Source organism: Eubalaena glacialis, chromosome 15 (genome assembly GCF_028564815.1).
Source record: "Eubalaena glacialis isolate mEubGla1 chromosome 15, mEubGla1.1.hap2.+ XY, whole genome shotgun sequence".
Classification (NCBI taxonomy): Eukaryota; Metazoa; Chordata; class Mammalia; order Artiodactyla; family Balaenidae; genus Eubalaena; species Eubalaena glacialis.
This window is the reverse complement of record NC_083730.1, coordinates 53,020,346-53,043,796: the sequence shown is the minus strand read 5'-3', so window position 1 is coordinate 53,043,796 and position 23,451 is coordinate 53,020,346. Positions and strand designations below refer to the sequence as shown.

General features: G+C 42.6%; 1 protein-coding gene across 1 annotated transcript in view; it reads left to right on the top strand.

Annotated features, from left to right (window-relative positions):
- Window positions 1-249: 249 nt before the first annotated feature.
- Window positions 250-23,451, top strand: part of TTC39C (tetratricopeptide repeat domain 39C) — a 109,476-nt gene continuing 86,274 nt past the window's right edge. The window contains exon 1 of the mRNA XM_061169572.1: window positions 250-502. Within this exon, the coding sequence (XP_061025555.1) occupies window positions 351-502 (152 nt within the window). The 5' untranslated portion in view covers window positions 250-350. The remainder of the gene's footprint in view (window positions 503-23,451) is intronic.

Here is a 23,451-nt window from a genome sequence, read left to right as displayed (position 1 = left end):
GCTGCAGGAAGCGGGGGCGGCAGCGGCTCGGCCCCGGCTCCGGTGGGGTAGAGACACCCGGAAACGGATTCCGTTTCGGTGGCGGCGCGAACCGCGCGCCTCGGAGGGGACGGGCGGGCGGCTGCTGAGTAATCCCCGCGGCGGCGGGAGGCGGCGGCCTGGGCGCCCACATCCCCCGCCGCGCTGCAGCTGGACCCGGGCTCCTCCCTCCGCGCCCCGCCCGCCGCGCCCCTCCCCCGCGCCCGCTCCGGCGCGCTCCGGGCAGGTAGAGCCGGGCTCCGGGCGCGCGCGGGGGCCGCAGCAGCTGCTACCCCACCTTGCCTCGGCCCTGCGCAGAGGCTCGCGCGCCCATGGCTGGCTCGGAGCAGCAGCGGCCGCGGCGGCGGGACGACGGAGACTCGGCGGCGGCGCCCCTGCAGGACGCGGAGCTGGCCCTCGCCGGCATCAACATGCTGCTCAACAACGGCTTTAGGGAGTCGGACCAGCTTTTCAAACAATACAGGTGACTGACGCGCCCCGCTCCCCCGCCCGGCACGCGCACCTCGGGGCCGGCTGGCGCGCTTCCCTTTGCGGCCCGTCCCAGAAGCCTCCTCCCCCTCCCCCTCCCCCTCCCGTCGGTCAGTGATCCTTGGCCCTGTCGCCTTTCCCCGTGTCTTGTCCCTCTGCCTGAGCTGCAGCCGGCGCCTCTGCCACATCTCCCCTTCCGCCTCCACCCCTGCTCCGTGGTCCTTTCTCTCCGCGGGACTCGCCGCGTGTCTTCCTGGCTCCTGTTCTCTTCCCTCACTTTCTCCCGGCCTCGCCCTCCAAGAGGGGCGCCCGGTGTTTGTCCGATTCTCTCTCATGGGTCGCCTCCCCCGCCGCCGGGTCCGGAGCCCGTTGGCTTTGAGCCTGGGACCGGATGCGATTTGAGGCAGCCGCGAGCCCGGGACTTGCAGGGTTGTGACTCCGGCTAGCGTGCTGCCTTTGTGACACGGACCACACCAGCTGCATCGTGCCTGTTTCTTGTGCCTCGCGTTACTTTGCATCGTTGTGCATTGCAAACGCTTTCCTTGTTTGAAAACAGATATGCATAACTGCCTGGCCGTGCAGGAATTAAAAAAAAAAAAAAAAAATCAGCCGAACTCTGCTTACTCACCTCTCTCTGCCTTTCTTCTAAAACTCAGTCCCCAAAATGAGTTGCTAATGCCTTTCAAGCGAGCGAATTTATGATGGATTTCTCTAACTTAAAGGTAGAAGAAAATGGAGGGATTCTAAATATACGGAAGAGTGGGAGGAAGCACACGTGTGTTCAGTTAATTTTTTATTCCTCGTTTTAAAAAATGAAGCAAAAGAATTGAAACCTGGTTGCTTTCTCGTGGGTGTGGGAGGAGCCTTCAATTTCTTTGGGGAGCAGAAGCATCCGCTTTCTGGTTTAGGAAGCAAGTTTGTGATTTGTCCTTCTAGTGTTGACAAGACTCACGGATGTTGATTAGCAGCTTCCCTGTAAATGTTTAAGGGCCAATTGCTGCATTTCTTTAGAGCCGGTGGTTTGGTAGGAATTAGAGGACCAAACCAAATGTGCAGCTTTGATTGAGAGCCACGGTCTGTAAGCAAATGAGGGACGGTGGGATACAGACGCCTGAAGTTTTCAGACTTAAAAGAATGGTGGTTTCTTCCGGTGGGAGCTTCCACATGCTTCATGGCAAAGCAAGTTATCTCACAACTATAAACTTTTCACTGAGACATTTTACTTTTAAATCAGTTTTTTAAAAAAAATCTGCAAATGGAAACTTCTTAGCTTTATTCAGAACATTTTATTTTTAAAGCATTCAGTCTGATTTCAAGCCAGAGTTTCATCAAGGATTTCCAGAGGATAGATTTAAAAGACTCGTCTCACAGTGTCTCCTGTAGCTTTTTTTAGCTATCTGAGGATGTATTTCATGAAGAAAAGTTTCATTTACTGTGCTTTGACTCTTTAAAGACATAGGAATTTATGTTGTATCAGAGAGGAGTGGAGAAAGTCTGAGTCAAGTTTATTTTCTTCAGTTGCTGATCAAGATACGGCGCTTGCATATTTCAACACTTCTTGCCTTGAAATGTTCTGTTACTTATTTTAATGATCTTCTTTTCCCTCTAAACTGCTTTAACGTACTTAAATTACTACCTCATGGTTCCCATATATTGAAAGCATGAACTAAGTCATTTTGCCTCATCTAGACACCTCTGTATGCACTGTTGCTAGAGGGCAAATTTTGAGCGATAGGAAAGCTCTTCTCACAGCAAGGGCGGAAAGATACACCTTGAAAGGTGTTTCTCTGTGGGTGTTGGGGCCGAGGGGAGGGGGAGGGGTCCGGGGGGGTGCTTACGCTGGATAGCTAGGAGTTGTAGCTGTCTGCTTATATTTGGAAACGGGAACCAAGGATAAAAGAAGAAGATACTGTAATATGTCTTCTCTGCTAAGCACAGTGCCAGGCACATTCCCTTATATTCTCCCTATTCCAGTGACAGCAAAAGAGTGAGGTGTATTTTATCATGACAGTGTTGTAACGAGGCACTCAAGTCTCTGTGTTTAGCGTGGCCCAGGACACAAGCCCTGGTTCTAAATCCAGGGCTCTTTTCATTAAGCCATTCCTGCCTGTCCTGCCTAGTTGATTGTATTTTGTAATTTGCCCTGTGACCTTGTTTTCCAGCAACTTAAACTTTTTTTAGGAGTGGATAGTGGTAGCATTAATCCTATCAGCTGTCCGGCAACCAGGGTTGCCATCCTAGTTGTCCACTTTTTGTAGCTGCTGACTTTGGTTTCTTAATTCGCTTACTTGCCTGTAAAATGGGAATCGCGCACACCTGTAGGGTGGTGGTTAGTATTAAAAGAATTCACGGTAGCTGGCACCGCGTAAGCGCTCAATAAACACTAACTAGCTTTTGTACCTGATGTCTTCCTCACTATTATTGTGCTTTCTTCTTGATGGCATAGTTTGAATAGAAGACAAAATGTCCTGAATGCAGGTAGCCTTTCTATTTAAAGTTAGCCTCACATAACGCATTTGAAAGACTTGGGTCCTATTATGCATTGGGACACTTCTCTTCCAGTTCCAGAGTCGAATGGCCAGCTGGAAAACCCAGCAGTGATTTCGTAAGTGTTTGAGGAACACCTCTAGCTCAGTTTCTCTACAGAAGATAGAACAATTAGATTATCTCTTTTCTTAGGATTCTTTTGTCACCACCCTTCCCATTGTAGTAAAAATTCCAGAATCCTATCATTAGTTTAACAGTAGAAACATTTTGTGCCTAGTGTAACAATAACACTTTAAGAAACTTAAAGCAAGAAGGTCACTTTCTCTTGCCACGTTACTAGGATGATAAAAGTTTCACCAACAGCTGCCTAGTGAGAGATGGTTACTTGGCCATTCTGAATTAGTGGAAGGCCGGGATTGTATAATTCAGATATTGTATATATAGGAGTTAAAAATATATGCACAGTAGAGGCTTTCTTTTGAGATATGAGACTCCGTAGTTGGGATTTCAAAATGTAGCTGCCACTTCTGTTGTAACTGTAGTGGTAGTGTAACAGGCTACCCTATTGTTGATGCTCAGCCCCCATCATGCACTTGGAGATGTGTTCCCAGAGGTTGGGGCACATTGGTGCTGCTTTAAGCCCGAGGATATACCTTTGTAAGTTCGTGATCCTGACCATCTGAAATCACATTCCTTGTGTTGGTCGCGGGTCTCAGTGCTCTCATTCAGCAATGTTCACTCCATCTCCCACACACATACACACTCTCACTGTTAACTGACGTTCATGTGTGTGACACACACTCAGACCTGTAGGTACTCAGGCTCGTGATAAAAGATAGGCTGTGGTTATGTGCACGAGACAGGCACTAGGTTTTTAGGTGTTGAGGTGCAGGTTAAGATTGGCCGGTGGGGAGGCTGTGAGCCGTAGCCTGTAGGACTGGAGAGAAAGAATGTGTAGCCCAGCTTGAAGGAAAATTTTCCAGAGGAACTGTTGCTGAGCACCATGATGGGGTGAAAGTGAGTAAGTTGAAGGAGAAGGAGTTGGGGTGCGGGAGGGGAGGAGGGAGGAGAACGTGAGCGGAGGTGGGTGGAAATGGAACTCTAGGAGAGGAGATGTGAAATGGCTTCTGGAGAAGGGGGTGAGAGCTGCCAGCTGATTAGTGTTATTTGATTGTCACGTTGGATGGTTTTTCTACACTTGCTTTTTCTCAGATCCGCTGGTTGGTCCATGTTTGCTGGGAGTCAGCTCTGCCTTTCAGGGTGTTTAGTTAACTCATGCTCTCCGATGACTGTCATCCTTCACAGTGTGGCCGTCACATCTGTTATTAACACCTGGCTCCTTGGGCCTCAGGATCCTAATGTCACCATCTTTTTCTCTTTTTGCCTTGAGATACTACTTTTTTAATCGAAGGACTAGTAGAGGTGAAACACACTGAACTCTGAGGAGAACGGAAGACATTTGGAGCTCCTGGCCCAAAGAACTTTGTAGTTCTTATTTCATAGGCGTGGCATTTCCTGTCTCTCCTCCCCTTCAGGTCACCATCTCCCTCTGCTTTAACTGACCTAAAACATCTGCATTGTTTACCCCTGCCAACATGACTACAACTTTCTGGCTGTAGATATTATTAAAAAGCCCTGTTTGGTCATTGTCAACTCAAACAAAAAGCATGTAATGGTTAAAGTGAATGATCACTGATGATAAATATGCATAAATAAGGCCTTGATATAGAATTAGTGCATAGTCGGTATTACGAATTGTGATATTTTTCTTTTCCACTTTATTTTAAAGTATAAAAATGGCAAAAATGTATTAAAAACAAAAAGCAAGAAAAATTCATGGTAACGTGTATGTTTAAAATGAATGTATGGATCCTAAATTGTTTAACACAGTTTATGGTACATCTGACCAAGCAGTATGACACGTGGCCTTATTTGTGAGCATGTTGATTATGGAGCCAGTCTTACCATAGAGATGGCTCAGTATAATCCAGGGATTGCAGACTAGGCCCCATGGACCAAATCTGGCTGGCTGGTTTTGTAAATAAAGTTTTATTGGGACACAGCCAGACTCACTTGTCTGTGTATCTTCTCTGTGAATAGCTTTGCAGAGCCTACAGCCTGCAAAGCCTAAAATATTGACTCTCCAGCCCCTTACAGAAAGAGTTTGATGACCCCTGGTACAAACCATAGTTCTCCCTGGAAAAACTCAAAAGGCTTGTGTAACTGAGCCAGTAGGCGTCTGAGCCTCTTGTGTGCCCAGCACTGTGTCAGATACTCTGGACGCCAGGAAGAGCTTGCCGGCTGCCCTTGTTTTCTGCATGATCTGGCTGCTCCCAGAGCCAGGGTGCCTGGGCCTCGCTGCCAGAGTCCCTGGAGAGTTCATAGGTGCAGAAATGCAGGAAGAGGAGAAGCGACGGAAAGCAGAAATGGTGTAGGGAACTGACGGCAGGGAGGAAACTCAGCTGCTGCCTTTTTCCATCCTCCTCAGCTCAGCGGTGTGTTTGTAAAAAGGCTGATTTCCCCCCCCCCCAACTATTGCACTGTCTGAAAAGATCCCAATTAAAGATTCATTTGGCTTAATTGGAATTTTTTTTTAAAAATGCAGCTGCCTGTAGGATAACGGGAGAGTTTATCTAGGAAATTGTCAGAAAAAAGTGACCACCTGTACCGCGGGGGTGGGGTGGCCTGAGGTGCTCTTTCTTCTCGTTACACGGAACACCCTGTGGACCCCCAAACACACCATTGCGTTTCAGGGCTTAGACAGTTTGTACAGACTTTTTAGCTCCTAACATCCCGTTTTTCACACCCCAGTCTCCTCTGCCAGGGTCACCCTCCTACTTACCCAGCAACAACAGGGGGGGAGTTTGAAGAGGCCCATGCTGAGAACTCCAGGAGAGGAGAGAGGATAAGAGAAGCACAGAAAGTAGATGGCTGTTATTTCAAAACTTTGTTTAGCACCGCCTCTGCCCCGTGCAAGGGGCTGGGGTTCCCCGGGGAGGAACTCATCTCCGTCTTAGACTTTTTCCTCCACTTACTCCGTCCCTTAAATTTGCAGTACTCTGTTCAGCTGGTAACAGAGGTCCGGCTTGGGATTGAATAGGTCTTTGTGAGCTAACCTGGGGATCCAGTCACCACTTGAAGCCTTGTTATTCGGAGAAATGCATCCCAGTTTCTGAACAAGTGACTTTGCTTGCATGTTTTTTGAGGTATAGTTGTCATGCAACACCCTAGTTTCACGTGTGCAACATGATGATGTGATGTTTGTATATATTGTGCAGTGATCACCACAATAAGTCTAGTTAACATTTGTCACCATACATAGTTACAAACACATGTTCTAGAAAGCTGTTCGTAAATTTGCTGTCTAGATGTGTGTGAATGACTTCTGACGTCTGATTTGAAGATGGAGACTGGGTTCTTCTTTGTGTGTAAAGGTGGTTGCTGGTTGGCCGTCTCCGCCCTTTTCCTCCTAGCTAAGGTTGCTTTCTCCATCTCTTCCTTCTTGCTCAAGAATTTCAGAACACAAGAAATAGATATACAACAGGGAGTTACTCTTGTCTTACAGGAAAATGGTCCGTTATGATGGAGAAAGCCCTTAGAGAAGGTCCACTGTGTGCAGGACACAAAGGTGAGAAGTGTTTCCCTGCTTCGAGCAGGCATTGCTCACTTAATACCTTTAAATCTGCTGCAGAAAGAGTCACTTTAACACTCAGTCTTATCCAAGCTGTAATATCTGTGAAATCACTGGTTTAGGTAACTTATTTTTCCTAACGATGCATCAAAATAAACACGTAATGGTAAATACTAGGTGGTACTTTCTCTGTGCCAGGCCGCACATCAGCACTCCCCGTGTGTTAATCCACTTTATCCTCCCCACAGCTCTGTGAGGGGTGCTCTTGTCACCTCCCTCTTAACGGGGGGCTGGGGGGAAGCACAGTGACATTGGATGACCTGCCCAAGGTTTCACAGTAAGTGGGAGAGCTGGCTTTGAACCCAGGGTGTCTGGCTGCAGAGCCTGAGTGTTTAACCCCAGCACTACACTATCTCGCTTCTGTAGCTCTTACACTATGAGAAGTTTACCTGTGTGCTGCTAATGTCATTTTGGGGTTAGTTTCCCCAGAAATTTGCAAACCACACTCTGATCCCCACAGGCGATCTGATAAACTACCAGAGAGGTCTGTCCGCGGGGAGTGTGTCACCCGAGCTTTAGATGCTCTGTGGCTCCCAGCTGGCCTCAGGATGAAGTCCGAGGTCTTGGCTTAGCATAGGATGTGCTCTGATCTGTCCTGTCTGCTTCCCTGCCTCCCTCCTGCCTCTTTCTAGGTCCCTTCCAAGTTAGTCGTGCTGGAGACTTTTGTGTTATCTAACTAGTTCTGACTGGTCATTCAAGACACAGCTCAGATTTCCATGAGAAGGTGGTGGCGCTCCTGCAGCATCCTTCTGCCTCTTTATTCAGCACTGTGATGTACGGGCATCGTTTACACGGCTGCCTGTCTGGGCCAGAGGGCCGAGATGGGTAGACTTCTCGTCGGGTGGTCCTGACCTTCCTGAGGTCGCTGCGGTAATGTGGGGTCCAAGAGGTTTTATAGGCATGTCAGCTCCCCTTTATTTGCACGTGCAGCCCAGGGGCAGTGCCCTTTAGGAGCCTTGATTCCTCAAAACCCTCCTGCATTCTGATGTGCAGTGGATATGTCTGGACCCAGTGGAGGGGCTCCAAGCACCCCCTGAACTGATGCTCAGCTTCTCAAACGCAGGTAGCAGGACTCCTGTCTGGCTCTTCAGCCTCTTCCCTTTGGTGCATCCAGGCTGCCCAGTGCATAGTGTGGGGCGATGGGGAGCAGAGCTGCCGCCAAGCACATGCTAGTCTTGACAGGTGCCATCAAAGGGAAATCGGAGGCTCTGATGAGGTCTCCTGCTTCTGAAGTGGCCATGGGTCTCAGCTGCACCTGGCCTGGGCAGGTGTAACTCTGGACATCGTAGCTCTTTGACTGAGCTGTCCTCCACCCCATGTTGTCTCTGGTCAGACAGAGGCCTACCCTCACTGGCCAGCCCTTCCACTGCTCCCATCAGCCTCCCCCGGCGCTCTGCGTTACCCCGGGTGGTGGCGGCATGATGTGCTGGTGTTACTTGCCTCTCTGGCAGGAGAAGGCAGGAGTCTAGCTTCTCGACTCCACGATCCCTGTCCTGAATTTCAGGAAGAACTGGTCTCTGGAAGAACTTGGAGGTTGGGAGGGGAAGCTTTCCAGACGGGTGGCTCTCGACTCTCTCAAATCTAATGCCCTTTCTTTGAAACAGATACAATATTGTGTAATTCCCCTTCTGTGATCCTAAAATGAAATTGACAGATGAAATGACCTGCCCACACATACAATGTCTAAAAGTCAGTAGAATGCCCAAATAGTATCATAAAGGAGAAGTAAAAAGAAATTCATAACACAAAATTACATGTATTTCAAAATGTAAATGCTCAGCACACCTTCATCAGAAGACGAACTAGTTAGGTGCTTGCACCTGTGTACAGTGAATAAATTTGGATTTAAGAGATGGTCAGAAGCCATTCCATAGTAGAAAAATGAGAGAGTAGATACACTTGACATAAAAGAAGTAACAGACGACACTTTTCTGTGTCTGTTAAGAGAAAACGGGGAAACAGCCTTAAGTGAAGTAGCATAATATGCCAAGGCAAACCACGGACTGTTGACGTGGAGAAAATGAGGAAGCATTTTTGCAATGAACCAGGCTGCTCGTGTCAGGGTATTGTCAGCATAATTAATTCCCTGCGTTAGGACATGGGATGTGTGCTGAAAAAGTGTCTCAGAAAACAGATCTCCCATCTTTAAGTCCCTCCCCAAACCCAGTACTTTGGAGACCAAAGCCCTTAATAGATTTCTAGGATTTGAGGATGAATTGGAAAAAGTTTATAGGGAAGTTGGGATGGGGGGTGGGGTGGGAGGTGTGTCACCCCAAGGACAGTATCAGAGTAAGGTAGAAAAATAAACCCCAAATAAATAAATTCTCTGTGCAGTTCTCCTGATATAAATTTCAGTGTGCTACAGATTCTTAATAGATGGCAAAAATGAAATTTATTAATGAAAATCCTTGGTATCCAGTATTTCATGGGTCTTTAATAACTTGGCTTTAAATATATGTAAAGGAGTTTTCAACATCCCTTTGAAATTCTGGCATGTGATAGCTGCAGACGCGGGCTAGTGTAGCTGTGGTGTGTTGGCAGCTCAGATACCGCAAGCAGTGTGGCTGTTACTGACATAGTTTTCTACAGTTGTGAACAGATCTTGAGAAAGGGTATATTTAAACAAGGACAGAATGATTTTGTGCTTGTAAGTCAATGGCGGTGGATTTTAGAACTAAATAATGGAAAACAGTTTCATACACGTGGATTTCCAGACCTTCAGAGGTTGTGTGGGACATGGGGTGATACTTGGGACTCTCTTGCACATTGAGGATGTCTGGGGTCCTTGGCCTATTCTGCCGTCATCATGTCACCCCAAAACGGCCCCCACAGATTTCCAGAACACCTCCATTGAGAGGTACTGGGCTTGGGGTGTAGGGCTCAAGATCAGGTTCGGTCTCTGCAGCTGAAATCCTGGGGCCGCTGGGAGCAGCAGGAAGGGGAGGCAAGCCCCAGCTGGCAGGGCTGCTGCAGAGGGTACGTGCTGGAGGAGGCAGTGCCCCCAGTGTGTCTGTGATCCTGAGTGCGAGGGCAGGGTGCACGGCGGGGTTCCTCCAGTGTTGGCCTCACCTGTTGCTGTCTCTAAACGCCAGCGTTTCCAGGTCACACACGGCTGCTTCTAGGGCTCTTAGAGCTCCAGGAAGGGATGTCAGCGCAGGTTCTTCTGTCCCTCCAGGGGGATGGAGAGCCACTGGGGCCCCTTCCCTTCTTTATTCTCATTGCGGAGCCAGCATGCAGGACCTGTGTCTTTCCAGCCTCAGCCACGCCATCAACTGCATCCCGTAGTACGTGTTAGCTCAACCTGTTTTTTACATGCTTGATTGCACCATTGTATTCCTTCTGGGTGGAGCTTTTCTAGGACGTGAATCTGAGCATGATGTGTCTCCTTCTGGCTTCCCATGGTTAATAAGCATTATTTGCTGTTCTTCCCACTTTGGCCTCCTTATCTAGATAGACCCCTTTTGCTTTGGAATTCACTTCCTTGCCTCATGACTACAGCAGCCCTCCTTCACGTTTTACTTCCATGATGTAAGTCATTCACCAGATAAACAGATTTTTTTTTTTTTAATTTTGTTTATTTATTTTTGGCTGTGTTGGGTCTCCGTTTCTGTGCGAGGGCTTTCTCTAGTTGCGGCAAGCGGGGGCCACTCTTCATCGCGGTGCGCGGGCCTCTCACTATCGCGGCCTCTCTTGTTGCGGAGCACAAGCTCCAGACGCGCAGGCTCAGTAGTTGTGGCTCACGGGCCCAGTTGCTCCGTGTCATGTGGGATCTTCCCGGACCAGGGCTCGAACCTGTTTCCCCTGCATTGGCAGGCAGATTCTCAACCACTGCGCCACCAGGGAAGCCCGATAAACAGATTTTTAAATGTTTGTATCACTTCATCTCTATCAAGTAAAATTTTTGGTACTATTCTAACTGGACAGAAAATGAGGGAAAATGACATTTTGTATTCAAATCCAAGTTGAATTTACTAAATGACAGAAATTTGGGTTTTGAGAGGCAATTGGATTAAATGGAAATCCATGCTACATGGCCGCTGTGGGACTGCTTCCAGGATAATGAGTCACTGTCAAGGCTTCAAGTGCTTTTACCCCCTTCATTTTGAATAGTGAATTGCAAAATCTCTAGTTATGTATTATTGTCAGCTCATCTCTGGAGCAAAAAGGAACTTGATATCTTTGTGTCTTGTAAATCATGCTACCCTCAAATTTATTGGGGTCTAAAATAAAGAAGCACGTTGAATCCATCAGTTGCATACTTGTCTGATGTTGTGACTCTTGAACTACCCAAGGCGAAATGGGGCTGGCTTCTGTAGGACTGCAGTTGTTGGAGAAATTGGCTGTCTCCTGGACAATAGCAAGGTTTGCAACAACTTAATTGCTCAGAAAAGAACAAGAGTTTATATTTGGAATGCCATTTGCTTCAGCTCTCAACCACTGGCATCCACAAGTTTTTTGGTCTTTCTGTATTGATGATTGATGAGACACTCATTACCTTGAATTACTAAAATTACAAATTGAGCTGGAAATTACTCCTCTTGAAATATCACAGGGAAAAAAAGAGGGGAGGGCCACGGGAGAGTGGAAACAGCTGTCTGAAGTAGTTTAGCCAAGTGTCAGGACCTGCTGTGGTGAAATTCCAATGGATTCTTGTTCTGGAGCAATTACCAATGTAAAAATAGCAACAAATGACAGAATGGTTTGAGTGGTTTTTGTATCCCTTGTGTGGCATCTTGGATCAGAGCTGGGCTTATGAGAGAGGGTAGTTGAGGCTAACTTGAAACTGTGAGCTTTTCTCTTGATAGAAGAATGTTTTATCTCAAAGTAAAACAAAACCTCATCAAGGAGCTATTCAGTTGAAGTCTAAGTTTATAGTTAAGGAAGCTTATGAATAATGAACTAAACCCAAATGAAATTTTCCTGCCCTATGCTCCGCTGAAAACTAAAGGAAAAAGTAGGTGCTTTGGTGAGAGACACTTTCTTACGAAGTTCAGAGTTGTTTACTGAGCACTAGTTTACTAAAATTTTATTATGAAGAGTAAGTCTCTAGTTTCACTTTGAAATGCCTTTTTAACTGAAAAATAGAGAAATCTCCTAAAATTTCTAAGTGATTATCTAAGATAACTTAGTGTTTGAATTGCTTGTCTAGACAGCTGAGTGTGTTTAATCCTCAAAGTGTTCATGCAGTTTGTGGATTATTGCCACACATAATAAAAGGACCCTGTGATAATTTAAAGATGAGAAAATTAATGAAAACACAATTTTGTTACTTAAAAAATAAGCTTTTTTGAACAGGTGATTGGAAAGGCTTTTTAGCTAGCTGATAATATTTGGTTTGGATGATCTCTTTTTAAGTTGCTTATCAATGCTGGTTCCATCTGCTGTTAATGTAGAAGGGAGATGATTGAGTTGATTATCTATTTGTATGATTTAAGATAGAGAAGGAACTAAATACTGATGAGTTAGGAAGATATTTGATACACGTTAATGACACAATTAGAAAAACTGTAGGAAAAAATTGACTTTATTTAGCCTGATGAGTTATTTTCAGAATACATCAGTAACTAAATGAGCCTCAGGCTTTAGCAATAAACGAATACGAATTAGCAAAGCTAGAGAGGAATCAGAATAAAGTAAGAAGTGTTACAGTCATATAATCACACAGCAGACTTGGTCTTTGCTTGCATTACTGATCAGGCAGAGAACGGCAGTGAATGGTAATCAAGTGGGTGATCAGTGCTTACCGTTAACACACGCTGTGATTCGTGAATTTTACCCTTAATCCCAGTTCTCTCAGCAGCCCTGAGGATAAGTATTACCACTGTCACTTCGCTTGGGACAAAATGAAGTCTTACTGAACCCAAGTTAAAAAGATTTTGTGTGGGAGATCTGGCCCCAACCCCAGAGCGTATGCTGTTTCCCCTGCTTTCTCTGAAAAGAACCCTATTGTGCTGCTTGGCATCACCCAGCAGTCTTGCAGGTCACTTGTTTAGCCTCATGGTCTCCTGCACATCTGCTCTTCTGATGTTCCCAAGCTCAGTGGGTGGCACCACTTGCAACAAGGTTAGAGACTCCAGAAGTCTTGAAGGTCCTCTAGGCACCTCTCTTCCTCACCTTCTGTGTCTGCCAGTTTTCCTTCCTGAGTATCTCTTGAGTCCGTTCACTTCTCTTCACCACCACCTCGTCCAAGTCACCGCTCCTTGGACAATTGCAGAGCCCAGCCGGCTTCCTCTTTTCCTCTCTGTCCCTCCTCCACCCCCACCAGAGTGATCTTTTTGTGTCTAATTATATTGCCTCTGCTAAGAACCCCTTCATGGCCTCAGTGGTAGGCTGAAAAATGGTCTTCCAAAAGATATCCATATCTTAATCCCTGGAACCCACTGAGTGTTAACTTAGATGGCCACAAAAAGGGTCTTTGCAGGCATGATTAAGTGAAAGATTTTGAGATGGGAAGATTATCCTGGATTATCTGGGTGGATAGCCAGTCCTCCTGGATTGGATAGATGCAATCACACATATCTTTGTAAGAGGGAGGCAGAGGGAGATTTTATACGCATAGAGAAGACTGCTCTGAAAACACGAAAACAGAGCAGAGAGAAGAAATTTGAAGACATTAGCCTTGAAGATTGGAGTGATGGCAGCCACAAGCCCAGGAATGCAGGCAGTCCCCGGAAGCTGGAGTAGTCAAGGCATGGATTCTCCCTAAAGCCTCGAGAGGGAGCCCAGCCCTGCCCACACCTTGATTTCAGCCCAGGGAAACTGTTTTCAGACTTCTGGCCTCCAGAACTGGGAGAGGAAAAATTTCTATTGTTTTAAGCCACCAAGTTTGTGACAATTTATTACAGCAGTCCCAGGAAATTAAAATAACCTCCTCCTGCTCTCAGGATCAGGACCAGAATCTCTGACAGCATCTCTGTGGTATGACTTGGCTCTGCTTGGTTTGGCCCTTGACCATTTACTGCTTAATCCTTTTTTTCTTATATTTTAAAATAATTTCACTGTGTTGCTTCTAGGCTCGGGCTGTACAAAGCCAAAGAAGCTCATGCTACAAAATAGGCTTATAGCTCCTCTTTTCATATGGTGGTTTATGTAAAAATGGAAAAGTAAAATAGCTTTAAATTGACAATGATTTTCGTTTTAACAAGCTTTAGAATCGATATTAACCTTTATTTAAAATATCAACACTTTGGTCAGTCATGTCACTCTGTAGCCTTATGTTGCATGGCTGTGCCCTTCCCTTACTCTGACTTCTAGTCACTCTGACTTCTTTCAGATTCTTGAAGATTCTCTAAGAATCACGTTCCTTTCCTCTGGGCTTCTTACCTCAGTTTGTAATTATACACATACAGCACTCGCTTTGCTTGGTTCTAATATGCATGGATTTCAGTTACCAGAGGTTAGTTAAATAACCAGTACCCCCCAAAACACAGTTCACATTTCAGTTTCATCTGTGTGTGTACTATGAGTAACTATACACAAGCTGCTAGCTCTTCAGCCCACAAGTCACCACGGATGTAACAGATGCACATCATGCTCAGTGGCCAGTCACATCACTTGTTTCGGAGTCTGTCTGTCATTGAGTGCTGCACATCCCTTATTCAGTTCCCACACAGACAGCAGAGTATATTGTTGTTGTCTCTTTGTCTCATAGTGATAAACCCACATGACATTTTACAAAAACGGCTGTTTGAAAGAGGGATTTGACCAACGAAGATGAAAGTGCAGCAGAGAGAAAGGTGATCATGCTGGAAATGAAGTTTGAATCAAATATGAATGGAGTTATAGAAGGAATAGCTAACCTGGGATTGTTGTCTCTGCCATTGAGACTCCCACGGGTGCCCAGTGGAGGCGAGCTTATCAACACAAAGGAGGAGAGTGGTCGTAAGGGAAAAGATGAGGATGTCCCAGAGGAGGTGATGAATGTAAAACTTCACATTAAAGGAATCTCAGAAATACTTCACAACGTTGATGGCACAAAGGCTACAATTTTGGAAGCTGATCCAGACTTGGTAAGAAGGACGACAATTCACCAAGGCATAGTAGCAAAAATGCTCCCTCTGCATCATAAGTTATATGACAAAAAGAAAGCAAGTGCTGTTCAAACACTCTTGATACATATTTTACAGAGAAGTAAAACACTTTAATGCTCAGTGTTTCTGAGCATTAAATGTTTTCAATTACAGGCTACTAAGTAAATGTAAATTTTACTATTTTTAATTTTCCTATACATTTATAACTGATAGTAAGTTTTTAATGTTTAAAAAATTTTAAATTGTGAAATATACATAAGATAAAATTACCATTTTAACCATTTTTAAGAGTATAGTTCAGTGGCATTAAGTAAAATTACATTGTTGTACAGCTGTCACCATCATCCATCTCCAGAACTTTATCTTTCCAACCTGAAATTTGTACCCATTAAACTCTTCATTTCTTCCTCTCCTCAGTCCCTGGCAATCACCCTTCAATTTTATTTCCCTGGATTTGATGATTCTAGGAACCTCATATACGTGGAATCATAAGTATTTGTCCTTTCGTGGCTGGCGTAGTCACTTAGCATGTCTTTAAAGTTTCATCCATGATATAAAATGTGTTAGAATTTCCTTCCTTTTTAAGGCAGAATAGTGTGTGTGTGTGTATGTATCACATTTTGTTTATCCATTCATCCATCGTCAAAGGGCATTCGGGTTGCTTCCATGTTTTAGCTATTGTGAATAATGCTACTATGAACATGGGTATACATGTCTCTTTGAGACCTTGTGTTCAACTTTGGGAGGTATATACTCAGAGTGGAATTGCTGGATCGTAGGATAATTCTATTTTTAATTTTTTGAGGAACTACCATACTGTTTTCCATAGTGGCGACACCATTTTGCGTTCTCATCAACAGTGCACAAGGGTTCCAGTTTCTCCACATCCTTGCCAACCAACACTTACTAGTTTTTTCTAACTTTTTTTTTTTTTCATTAGCCATCCTAATGGGTGTGAAGTGATAATCTCATTGTGGTTTTGATTTTTATTTCCCTAATGATTAGTGATGTTGAACATCTTTTCATGTTGAACATCTTTTCATTGGCCATTTGTATATCTTCTTTGGGGCAGTCGCTATTCATGTCTTCTGCCATTTAAAAAAAATCTTTAAAATTTTTATTTTATATTGGAGCATAGTTGATTAACAATGTTGTGTTAGTTTCAGGTGTACAGCAAAGTGATTCAGTTATACATATACATGTACCTATTCTCTTTCAAATTCTTTTCCCATTTAGGTTATTACAGAATACTGAGCAGAGTTCCCTTTGCTATACAGTAGGTGCTTGTTGGTTATCTTTTTTAAATATAGTAGTATGTACATGTAAATCCCAAACTCCCAGTCTATCCCTCCCGCCACTCATACCCCCTAGTAACCGTAAGTTCGTTCTCTAAGTCTATGAGTCTGTTTTGTAAATAAGTTCATTTGTGTAATTTTTTTTTAGATTCCACATATAAGCGATACCATATGATATTCATCTTCCTCTGTCTGACTTCACTTAGTATGATAATCTCCAGGTCCATCTGTGTTGCTGCAAATGGCATTATTTCATTCTTTTTTATGGCTGATTAATATTCCATTGTATATATGTACCACATCTTCTTTATCCATTCCTCTGTTGATGGGTATTTAGGTTGCTTCCATGTCTTGGCTATTGTAAACAGTGCTTCAATGAACATTGGAGTGCGTGTATCCTTTTGAACCATGTTTTTCTCTGGCTGTATGCCCAGGAGTGAGATTACTTGATCATATGGTAGCTCTGTTTTTATTTTCTTAAGGAACCTCCATACTGTTCTCCATATGGCTGTTACCAGTTTGCATTCCCACAACAGTCTAGGAGGGTTCCCTTTTCTCCACACCCTCTCCAGCATTTATTGTTTGTAGACTTTTTAATGATGGCCCTTCTGACTGGTGTGAGATGATATCTCATTGTAGTTTTGACTTGCATTTCTCTAATAATTAGCAATGTTGAGCATCTTTTCATCTGCCTCTTGGCCATCTGTATGTCTTCTTTGGAGAAAGGTCTATTTAGATCTTCCCCCCATTTTTTGATTGGGGTTTTTTTTTTTCGATTCTGAGCTGCATAAGCTGTTTGTAAATTTTGGAGACTAATCTCAGTCTCATCATTTGCAAATATTTTCTCCCATTCTGTGGGTTGTCTTTTTGTTTGGTTTCCTTTGTTGTGCAAAAGCTTTTGAGTTTAATTAGGTCCCATTTGTTTATTTTTGTTTTTATTTCCATTACTCTAGGAGACAGCTTGAAAAAGATATTACTGTGATATCTTTTATGTCCTAGAGTGTTCTGCCTATGTTTTCCTCTAAGAGTTTTATATTATCTGTTCTTACATTTAGGCCTTTAATTCATTTTGAGTTTATTTTTGTGTATGGTGTTAGGGAGTGTTCTAATTTCATGTTTTTTACATGTGGCTGTCCAGTTTTCTCAGCATGATTTATTGAAGAGACTGTCTTTCCTCCATGGTATAGTCTTGGCCTCCTTTGTCATAGACTAATTGACCATAGGTGCATGGGTTTATTTCTGGGCTTTCTATCCTGTTCCATTGATTTATATTTCTGTTTTTGTGCCAGGACCGTACTGTCTTGATTACTGTAGCTTTGTAGTATAGTCTGAAGTCAGGGAGCCTGATTCTCCCAGCTCCGTTTTTCTTTCTCAAGATTCTTTGGCTATTCGGGGTCTTTTGTGTCTCCATACAAATTTTAAGAGTTTTTGTTCTAGTTCTGTGAAAAATGCCATTGGTAATTTGATAGGGATTGCATTGACTCTGTAGATTGCCTTGGGTAGTATAGTTATTTTGACAATATTGATTCTTCCAATCCAAGAACATGGTATATCTTTTCATCTGTTTCTGCCATCTGTGATTTCTTTCGTCAGTGTCTTATAATAAATTTTCTGAGCACAGGTCTTTTGTTCCTTCGGTAGGTTTATTCCTAGGTATTTTATTCTTTTTGATGTGATTGTAAATGGGATTGTTTCTTTAATTTCTCTTTCTGATCTTTCAATGTTAGTGTATAGAAGTGAAACAGATTCTGTGTATTAATTATGTATCTTGCAACTTTACCAAATTCATTGATGAGCTTTAGTAGTTTTCTGTTAGCATCTTTAGGATTTTCTGTGTATAGTATCATGTCATCTGCAGACAGTGGCAGTTTTACTTCTTCTTTTCCTATTTGGATTCCTTTTGTTTCTTTTTCTTCTCTGATTGCCATGGCTAGGACTTCCAAAACTATGTTGAATAAAAGTGGTAAGAGTGGACATCCTTGTCTTGTTCCTGATCTTAGAGGAAATGCTTTCAGCTTTTCACTATTGTTTGTTCTTTCTCTGGTTGATGTTAGCTGTAGGCTTGTCATGTATGGTCTTTATTATGTTGAAGCATGTTCCCTCTATGCCCATTTTCTGGTGAATTTTTATCATAAGTGGGTGTTGAGTTTTGTCAAAAGCTTTTTCTGCATCTGTTGAGATGATCATATGGTTTTTATTCAGTTTGTTGATGTGGTGTATCACTCTGATTAATTTGTGGATATTGAAAAATCCTAGCATCCCTGGGATAAATACCACTTGATCCTGGTGTATGATCCTTTTAATGTGTTGTTGGATTCAGATTGCTAGTATTTTGTTGAGGATTTTTGCATCTATGTTCATCAGTGATACTGTTCTGTAATTTTCTTTTTTTGTGGTATCTTTGTCTGGTTTTGGTGTCAGGGTGATGGTGGCCTCATAGAATGAGTTTGGGAGTATTCCTTCCCCTGCAGTTTTTTGCAATAATTTCAGAAGGATAGGTGTTAGCTCTTCTCTAAATGTTTGGTAGAATTTGCCTGGGAAGCCATCTTGTCCTGGACTTTTGTTTGTTGGAAGTTTTTAATCACAGTTTCAATTTCAGTACTTGTGATTGGTCTGTTCATATTTTCTGTTTCTTCCTGGTTCATTCTTGGGAAATTGTACCTTTCTAAGAATTTGTCCATTTCTTCCAGGTTGTCCATTTTATTGGCTTAGAGTTGCTTGTAGTAGTCTCTTATGATCCTTTGTATTTCTGCGGTGTCTGTTGAAACGTCTCCTTTTTCATTTCTAGTTTTATTGATATGAGCCCTCTCCCTTTTTTTCTTGATGAATCTGGCTAAAGGTTTATCAATTTTGTTTATCTTTTCAAAGAAACACCTTTTAGTTTCAGTGGTCTTTTCTGTTGTTTTCTTCGTTTCTGTTTCATGTATTTCTGCTCTGATCTTTATGATTTATTTCCTTCTACTACCTTTGGGTTTTGTTTGTTCTTTCTCTGGTTGCTTTAGGTGTAAGGTTAGGTTGTTTATTTGAGATTTTTGTTTCCTGAGGTAAGATTGTATTGCTATATACTTCCCTCTTAGAACTGCTTTTGCTGCATCCCCTAGGTTTTGGATAGTTGTGCTTTTGTTTTCATTTGTCTCTGTATTTTTTGATTTCCTCTTTGATTTCTTCAGTGGTCCATTGGTTGTTTAGTAGCATATTGTTTAGCCTCCACGTGTTTGTATTTTTTTACAGTTTTTTTTTCTTGTAGTTGATTTCTGGTCTCATAGTATTGTCGTTGGAAAAGATGACTGATACGATTTCAGTTTTCTTAAATTTACCAGGGCTCACTTTGTGGCCCAGCATGTGTTCAATCCTAGAGAATGTTCCACGTGCACCTGAGAAGAATATATTCTGCTGCTTTTGGATGGAATGCTCTATAAATATCAGTTAAGTCCATTGGTCTAATGTGTCATTTAAGGCCTGTGTTTCCTTATTGATCTTCTCTCTGGATGATCTATCCATTGGTGAAAGTGAGGTGTTAAAGTCCCCCACTATTATTGTGTTACTGTCAGTTTCTCCTTTTATGGTTGTTAGTATTTGCTTTATATATTGGGGTGCTCCTATGTTGGGAGCATATATATTTACAATTGTTATTATCTTCTTCTTGGATTGATCCCTTGATCATCATGTAGTGTCCTTCTTTGTCTCTTGTAATAGTCTATTTTAAAGTCTATTTTATCTGATACGAGTATTGCTACTCCAGCTTTCTTTTGATTTCTATTTGCATGGAATACCTTTTTCCATCCCCTCACTTTCAGTCTGTATGTGTCCTTAGATCTGAAGTGGGTCTCTTCTAGACAGCATATATATGGGTCTTGTTTTTGTATCCATTCATCCAGTCTGTGTCTTTTGGTTGGTGCTTTTAATACATTTACATTTAAAATAATTATTGATATGTATGTTCCTATTGCCATTTTCTTAATGTTTTGGATTTGTTTTTGTAGGTCTTTTTTCTTCACTTCCTCTTTTGTTCTCTTGTGATTTGATGACTAACTTTAGTGTTGTGTTTGGATTCCTTTTTCTTTTTTGTATGTATCTGTTGTAGATTTTCGGTTTATGGTTACCATGAGGATTTGATATAGCAGTCTGTATATAAACAGATTGTTTTAAGTTGCTGGTCTTTTAATTTCAAGTGCATTTTTAATATCCTGCATTTGTGCTCTCCTCTTCTCAGAATTGCTAGTTTCAATATATTTGTGTGGAGATGATTTCCTACCTTTACTTTATGTTTGCCTTTACTGGTGAGCTTTTCCATTTGTAATTTTCTTTTTTTAGTAGTGGCCTTTTTTTTTCTGCTTAGAGAAGTTCCTTTAGCATTTGTTACAAAGGTGGTCTGGTGGTGCTGAATTCTCTTAGCTTTTGCTTGTCTGTAACGCTTTTGATTTCTCTGTCAAATCTGAACGAGGGCCTTGCTGGGTAGAGCATTCTTGGTTGTAGGTTCTTCCCTTTCATCATTTTAAATATATCGTGCCACTCCGTCTGGCCTGCAGAGTTTCTGCTGAGAAATCAGCTGATAACCTTATGGGAATTCCCTCGTATGCTATTTGTTGCTTTTCCCTTGTTGGCTTTTAATACTTTTTCTTTGTCTTTAGTTTTTGTCATTTTGATTACTATGTGTCTTGGTATGTTTCTTCTTGGGTTTATCCTGCCTGGGACTATGTATTTCCTGGACTTGGGTGACTGTTTCCTTTCCCATGTTAGGGCAGTTTTCAGCTATTATCTCTTCAAATATTTTCTCAGGTCCTTTCGCACTCTCTTCTCCTTCTGGTTTCCTGTATAATGCGAATGTTGGTGCAGTTAATGTTGTCTCAGAGGTATCTTAGACTGTCTTCATTTCTTTTCATTCTTTTTTCTTCGGTTCCACAGCAGTGATTTCCACCATTCTGTTTTCCAGCTCATTTATATCTTCTTCTGCTTCAGTTACTCTGCTACTGATTCCTTCTAGTGTAGTTTTCATTTCAGTTATTATTTATCTCTGTTTGTTCTTTAGTTCTTCTAGGTCTTTGTTAAACATTTCTTGTGTCTTCTCAATCTGTGCCTCCTTTCTTTTTCTGAGATCTTGGATCATCTTCACTATCATTACTCTGAATTCTTTTTCTGGTAGATTGCCTATTTCTATTTCACTTAGTTGTTCTTCTGGGGTTTTATCTTGTTCCTTCATCTGGGTCATACTCCTCTGCCATCTCATCTTGTCTAACTTTCTGTAACTGCCGTTTCCGCTCCACAGGCTGCAGGGTTGTAGTTCTTCTTGTTTCTGCTGTCTGCCCTCTGGTGGATGAGGCTGTCTAAGAGGGTTGTGCAGGCTTCCTGGTGGGAGGGCCTGGTTCCTGCCCACTGGTGGGTGGAGCTGGGTCTTGTCCCTCTGGTGGTAGGGCCATGCACAGGAAGAGTTTAAGCAGCCTGTCTGCTGATGGGTGGAGCTGTGTTCCCGCTCTGTGGTTGTTTGGCCTGAGGCATCCCAGCACTTGAGTCTACAAGCTATTGGATGGGGCTAGGTCTTGGGGGGAAATGGTGGACTCCGGGAGGGCTCATGCCAATGAGTACTCGCCAGAGCTGCCGCTACCAGTGTCTTTGTCCCTGCAGTGAGCCACAGCCACCCCTGCCTCTGCAGGAGACCCTCCAGGACTAGCAGGTAGGTCTGGCCCAGTCTCTGATGAGGTCACTGCTTTTTTCCCTGGGTCCTGGTGCACACTAGACCTTGTGTGCTCTCTCCAAGAGTGGAGTTTCTGTTTCCCCCAGTCCTGTGGAATTCCTGCGATCAAACCCCACTGGCCTTCAAAGCCAGATGCTCTGGGGGTCCTCCTCCCTTTGCTAGATGCCCAGGCTGGGAAGCCTGATGTGGAGCTCAGGACTTTCACTCCTGTGGCAGAACTTCTGTGGTATAATTATTTTCTAGATTATGGGTTGATCACCTGGTGGGTATGGGATTTAATTTTATAGCAGTTGTGCCCCTCCTACCATCTCATTGTGGCTTCCTCTTTGTCTTTGAGTGTAGCGTATCTTTTTTGGTAGGTTCCAGTGTGTTGTTTTTTTGTTTTTGTTTGTTTTTTTGTTTGTGTTTTTTTTCTATGGTTGTTCAGCCGTTGTGATTTTGGTGTTTTGTAAGAAGGGGTGAGCTCACCTCCTTCTACTCTGCCATCTTGCTGGCATCATCTCTTTTGCCATTTTTTAATTGTGTTGTTTCTTGTTGTTGAGTTGTAGGCATTCTTGATACAGTCTGGTTATTAACCTCTTATAAAGTATATGATTCACACACATTTTCTCCCCTGTCATGGATTGCCTTTTCACTCTGTTGATAATGTCCTTTAATGCAGAAAAGTTTTAATTTTGATATAATCCAATTTATCTATTATTGTTTTTGTTGCCTGAGCTTTTAGTGTCACAACCAGGAAATCATTGTCAAATCTACTGTCATGAAGCTTTCTTCCTATGCTTTATTCTAAGAGTTTTGTAGTTTCCACTCTTATATTGGGCTGGCCAAAAAGTTTGTTCAGTTTTAAGTAAAAATAAAAGACATTTTCCATTTTCATGAAGAACTTTATTGAACAACATATTCACTAACTGAACGAATTTTTTTGGCAACCCAATATTTAAGATCTTTGGTCCATTTTGAGTCAATTTTATATATGGCGTAAGGTAAAAATCCAACTTCAGTCTTTTGCATGTGGATGTCCAGTTTTTCCCAGCACCATTTGTTGAAAAAATCTGTGCTTTCCCATATATGTGAGGTTTTATTTCTGAGTTTTCTATTCTGTTCCATTGGTCTTTGTCTGTCTTTATGCCAGTGCCACACTGTTTTGATTACTGAAGCTTTGTAGTAAGTTTTGAAATCAGTAAGTGTGGGACCTCCAACTTTGTATTCAAAATTATTTTGGCTTTTTGGGGTCCGTTGAGATTTCATATGATTTTTAAGATGGATTTTTAAATTTTTTCAAAAAATGTCATTGGGATTTTGATAAGGATTGTATTCAATCTGTAGATAGCTTCAAGTAGCATTGACATTTTAACACTAATAAGTCATCTGATTTCATGAATACAGGATGTCTTTCCATTTATCAGTTTCTTTAATTTCTTGCAGCAACATTTTTTGCTTTTCAGCACATGTCTTTTGCCACCTTGGTTAAATTTATTCCTAAGTATTTTATTCTTTCTGATGCTATTAGAAATGGAATTGTTTTCTTAATTTCCTTTTTGGATTATTCATTGTTGGTGTGTGGAAGTGCAGCTGATTTTTATGTGTTGATTTTGTATCCTGCAACTTCGCTGAATTTTATTAGTTTTAACAGTTTTTAAATGGCGTTTTAAAGAATTTATATATATAAGGTCATGTCATTTGCAAATAGAGAATTTTAGTTTTCCTTTCTATTTTGAATGCCTTCGAGTACTATGTTGAATAGAAGTG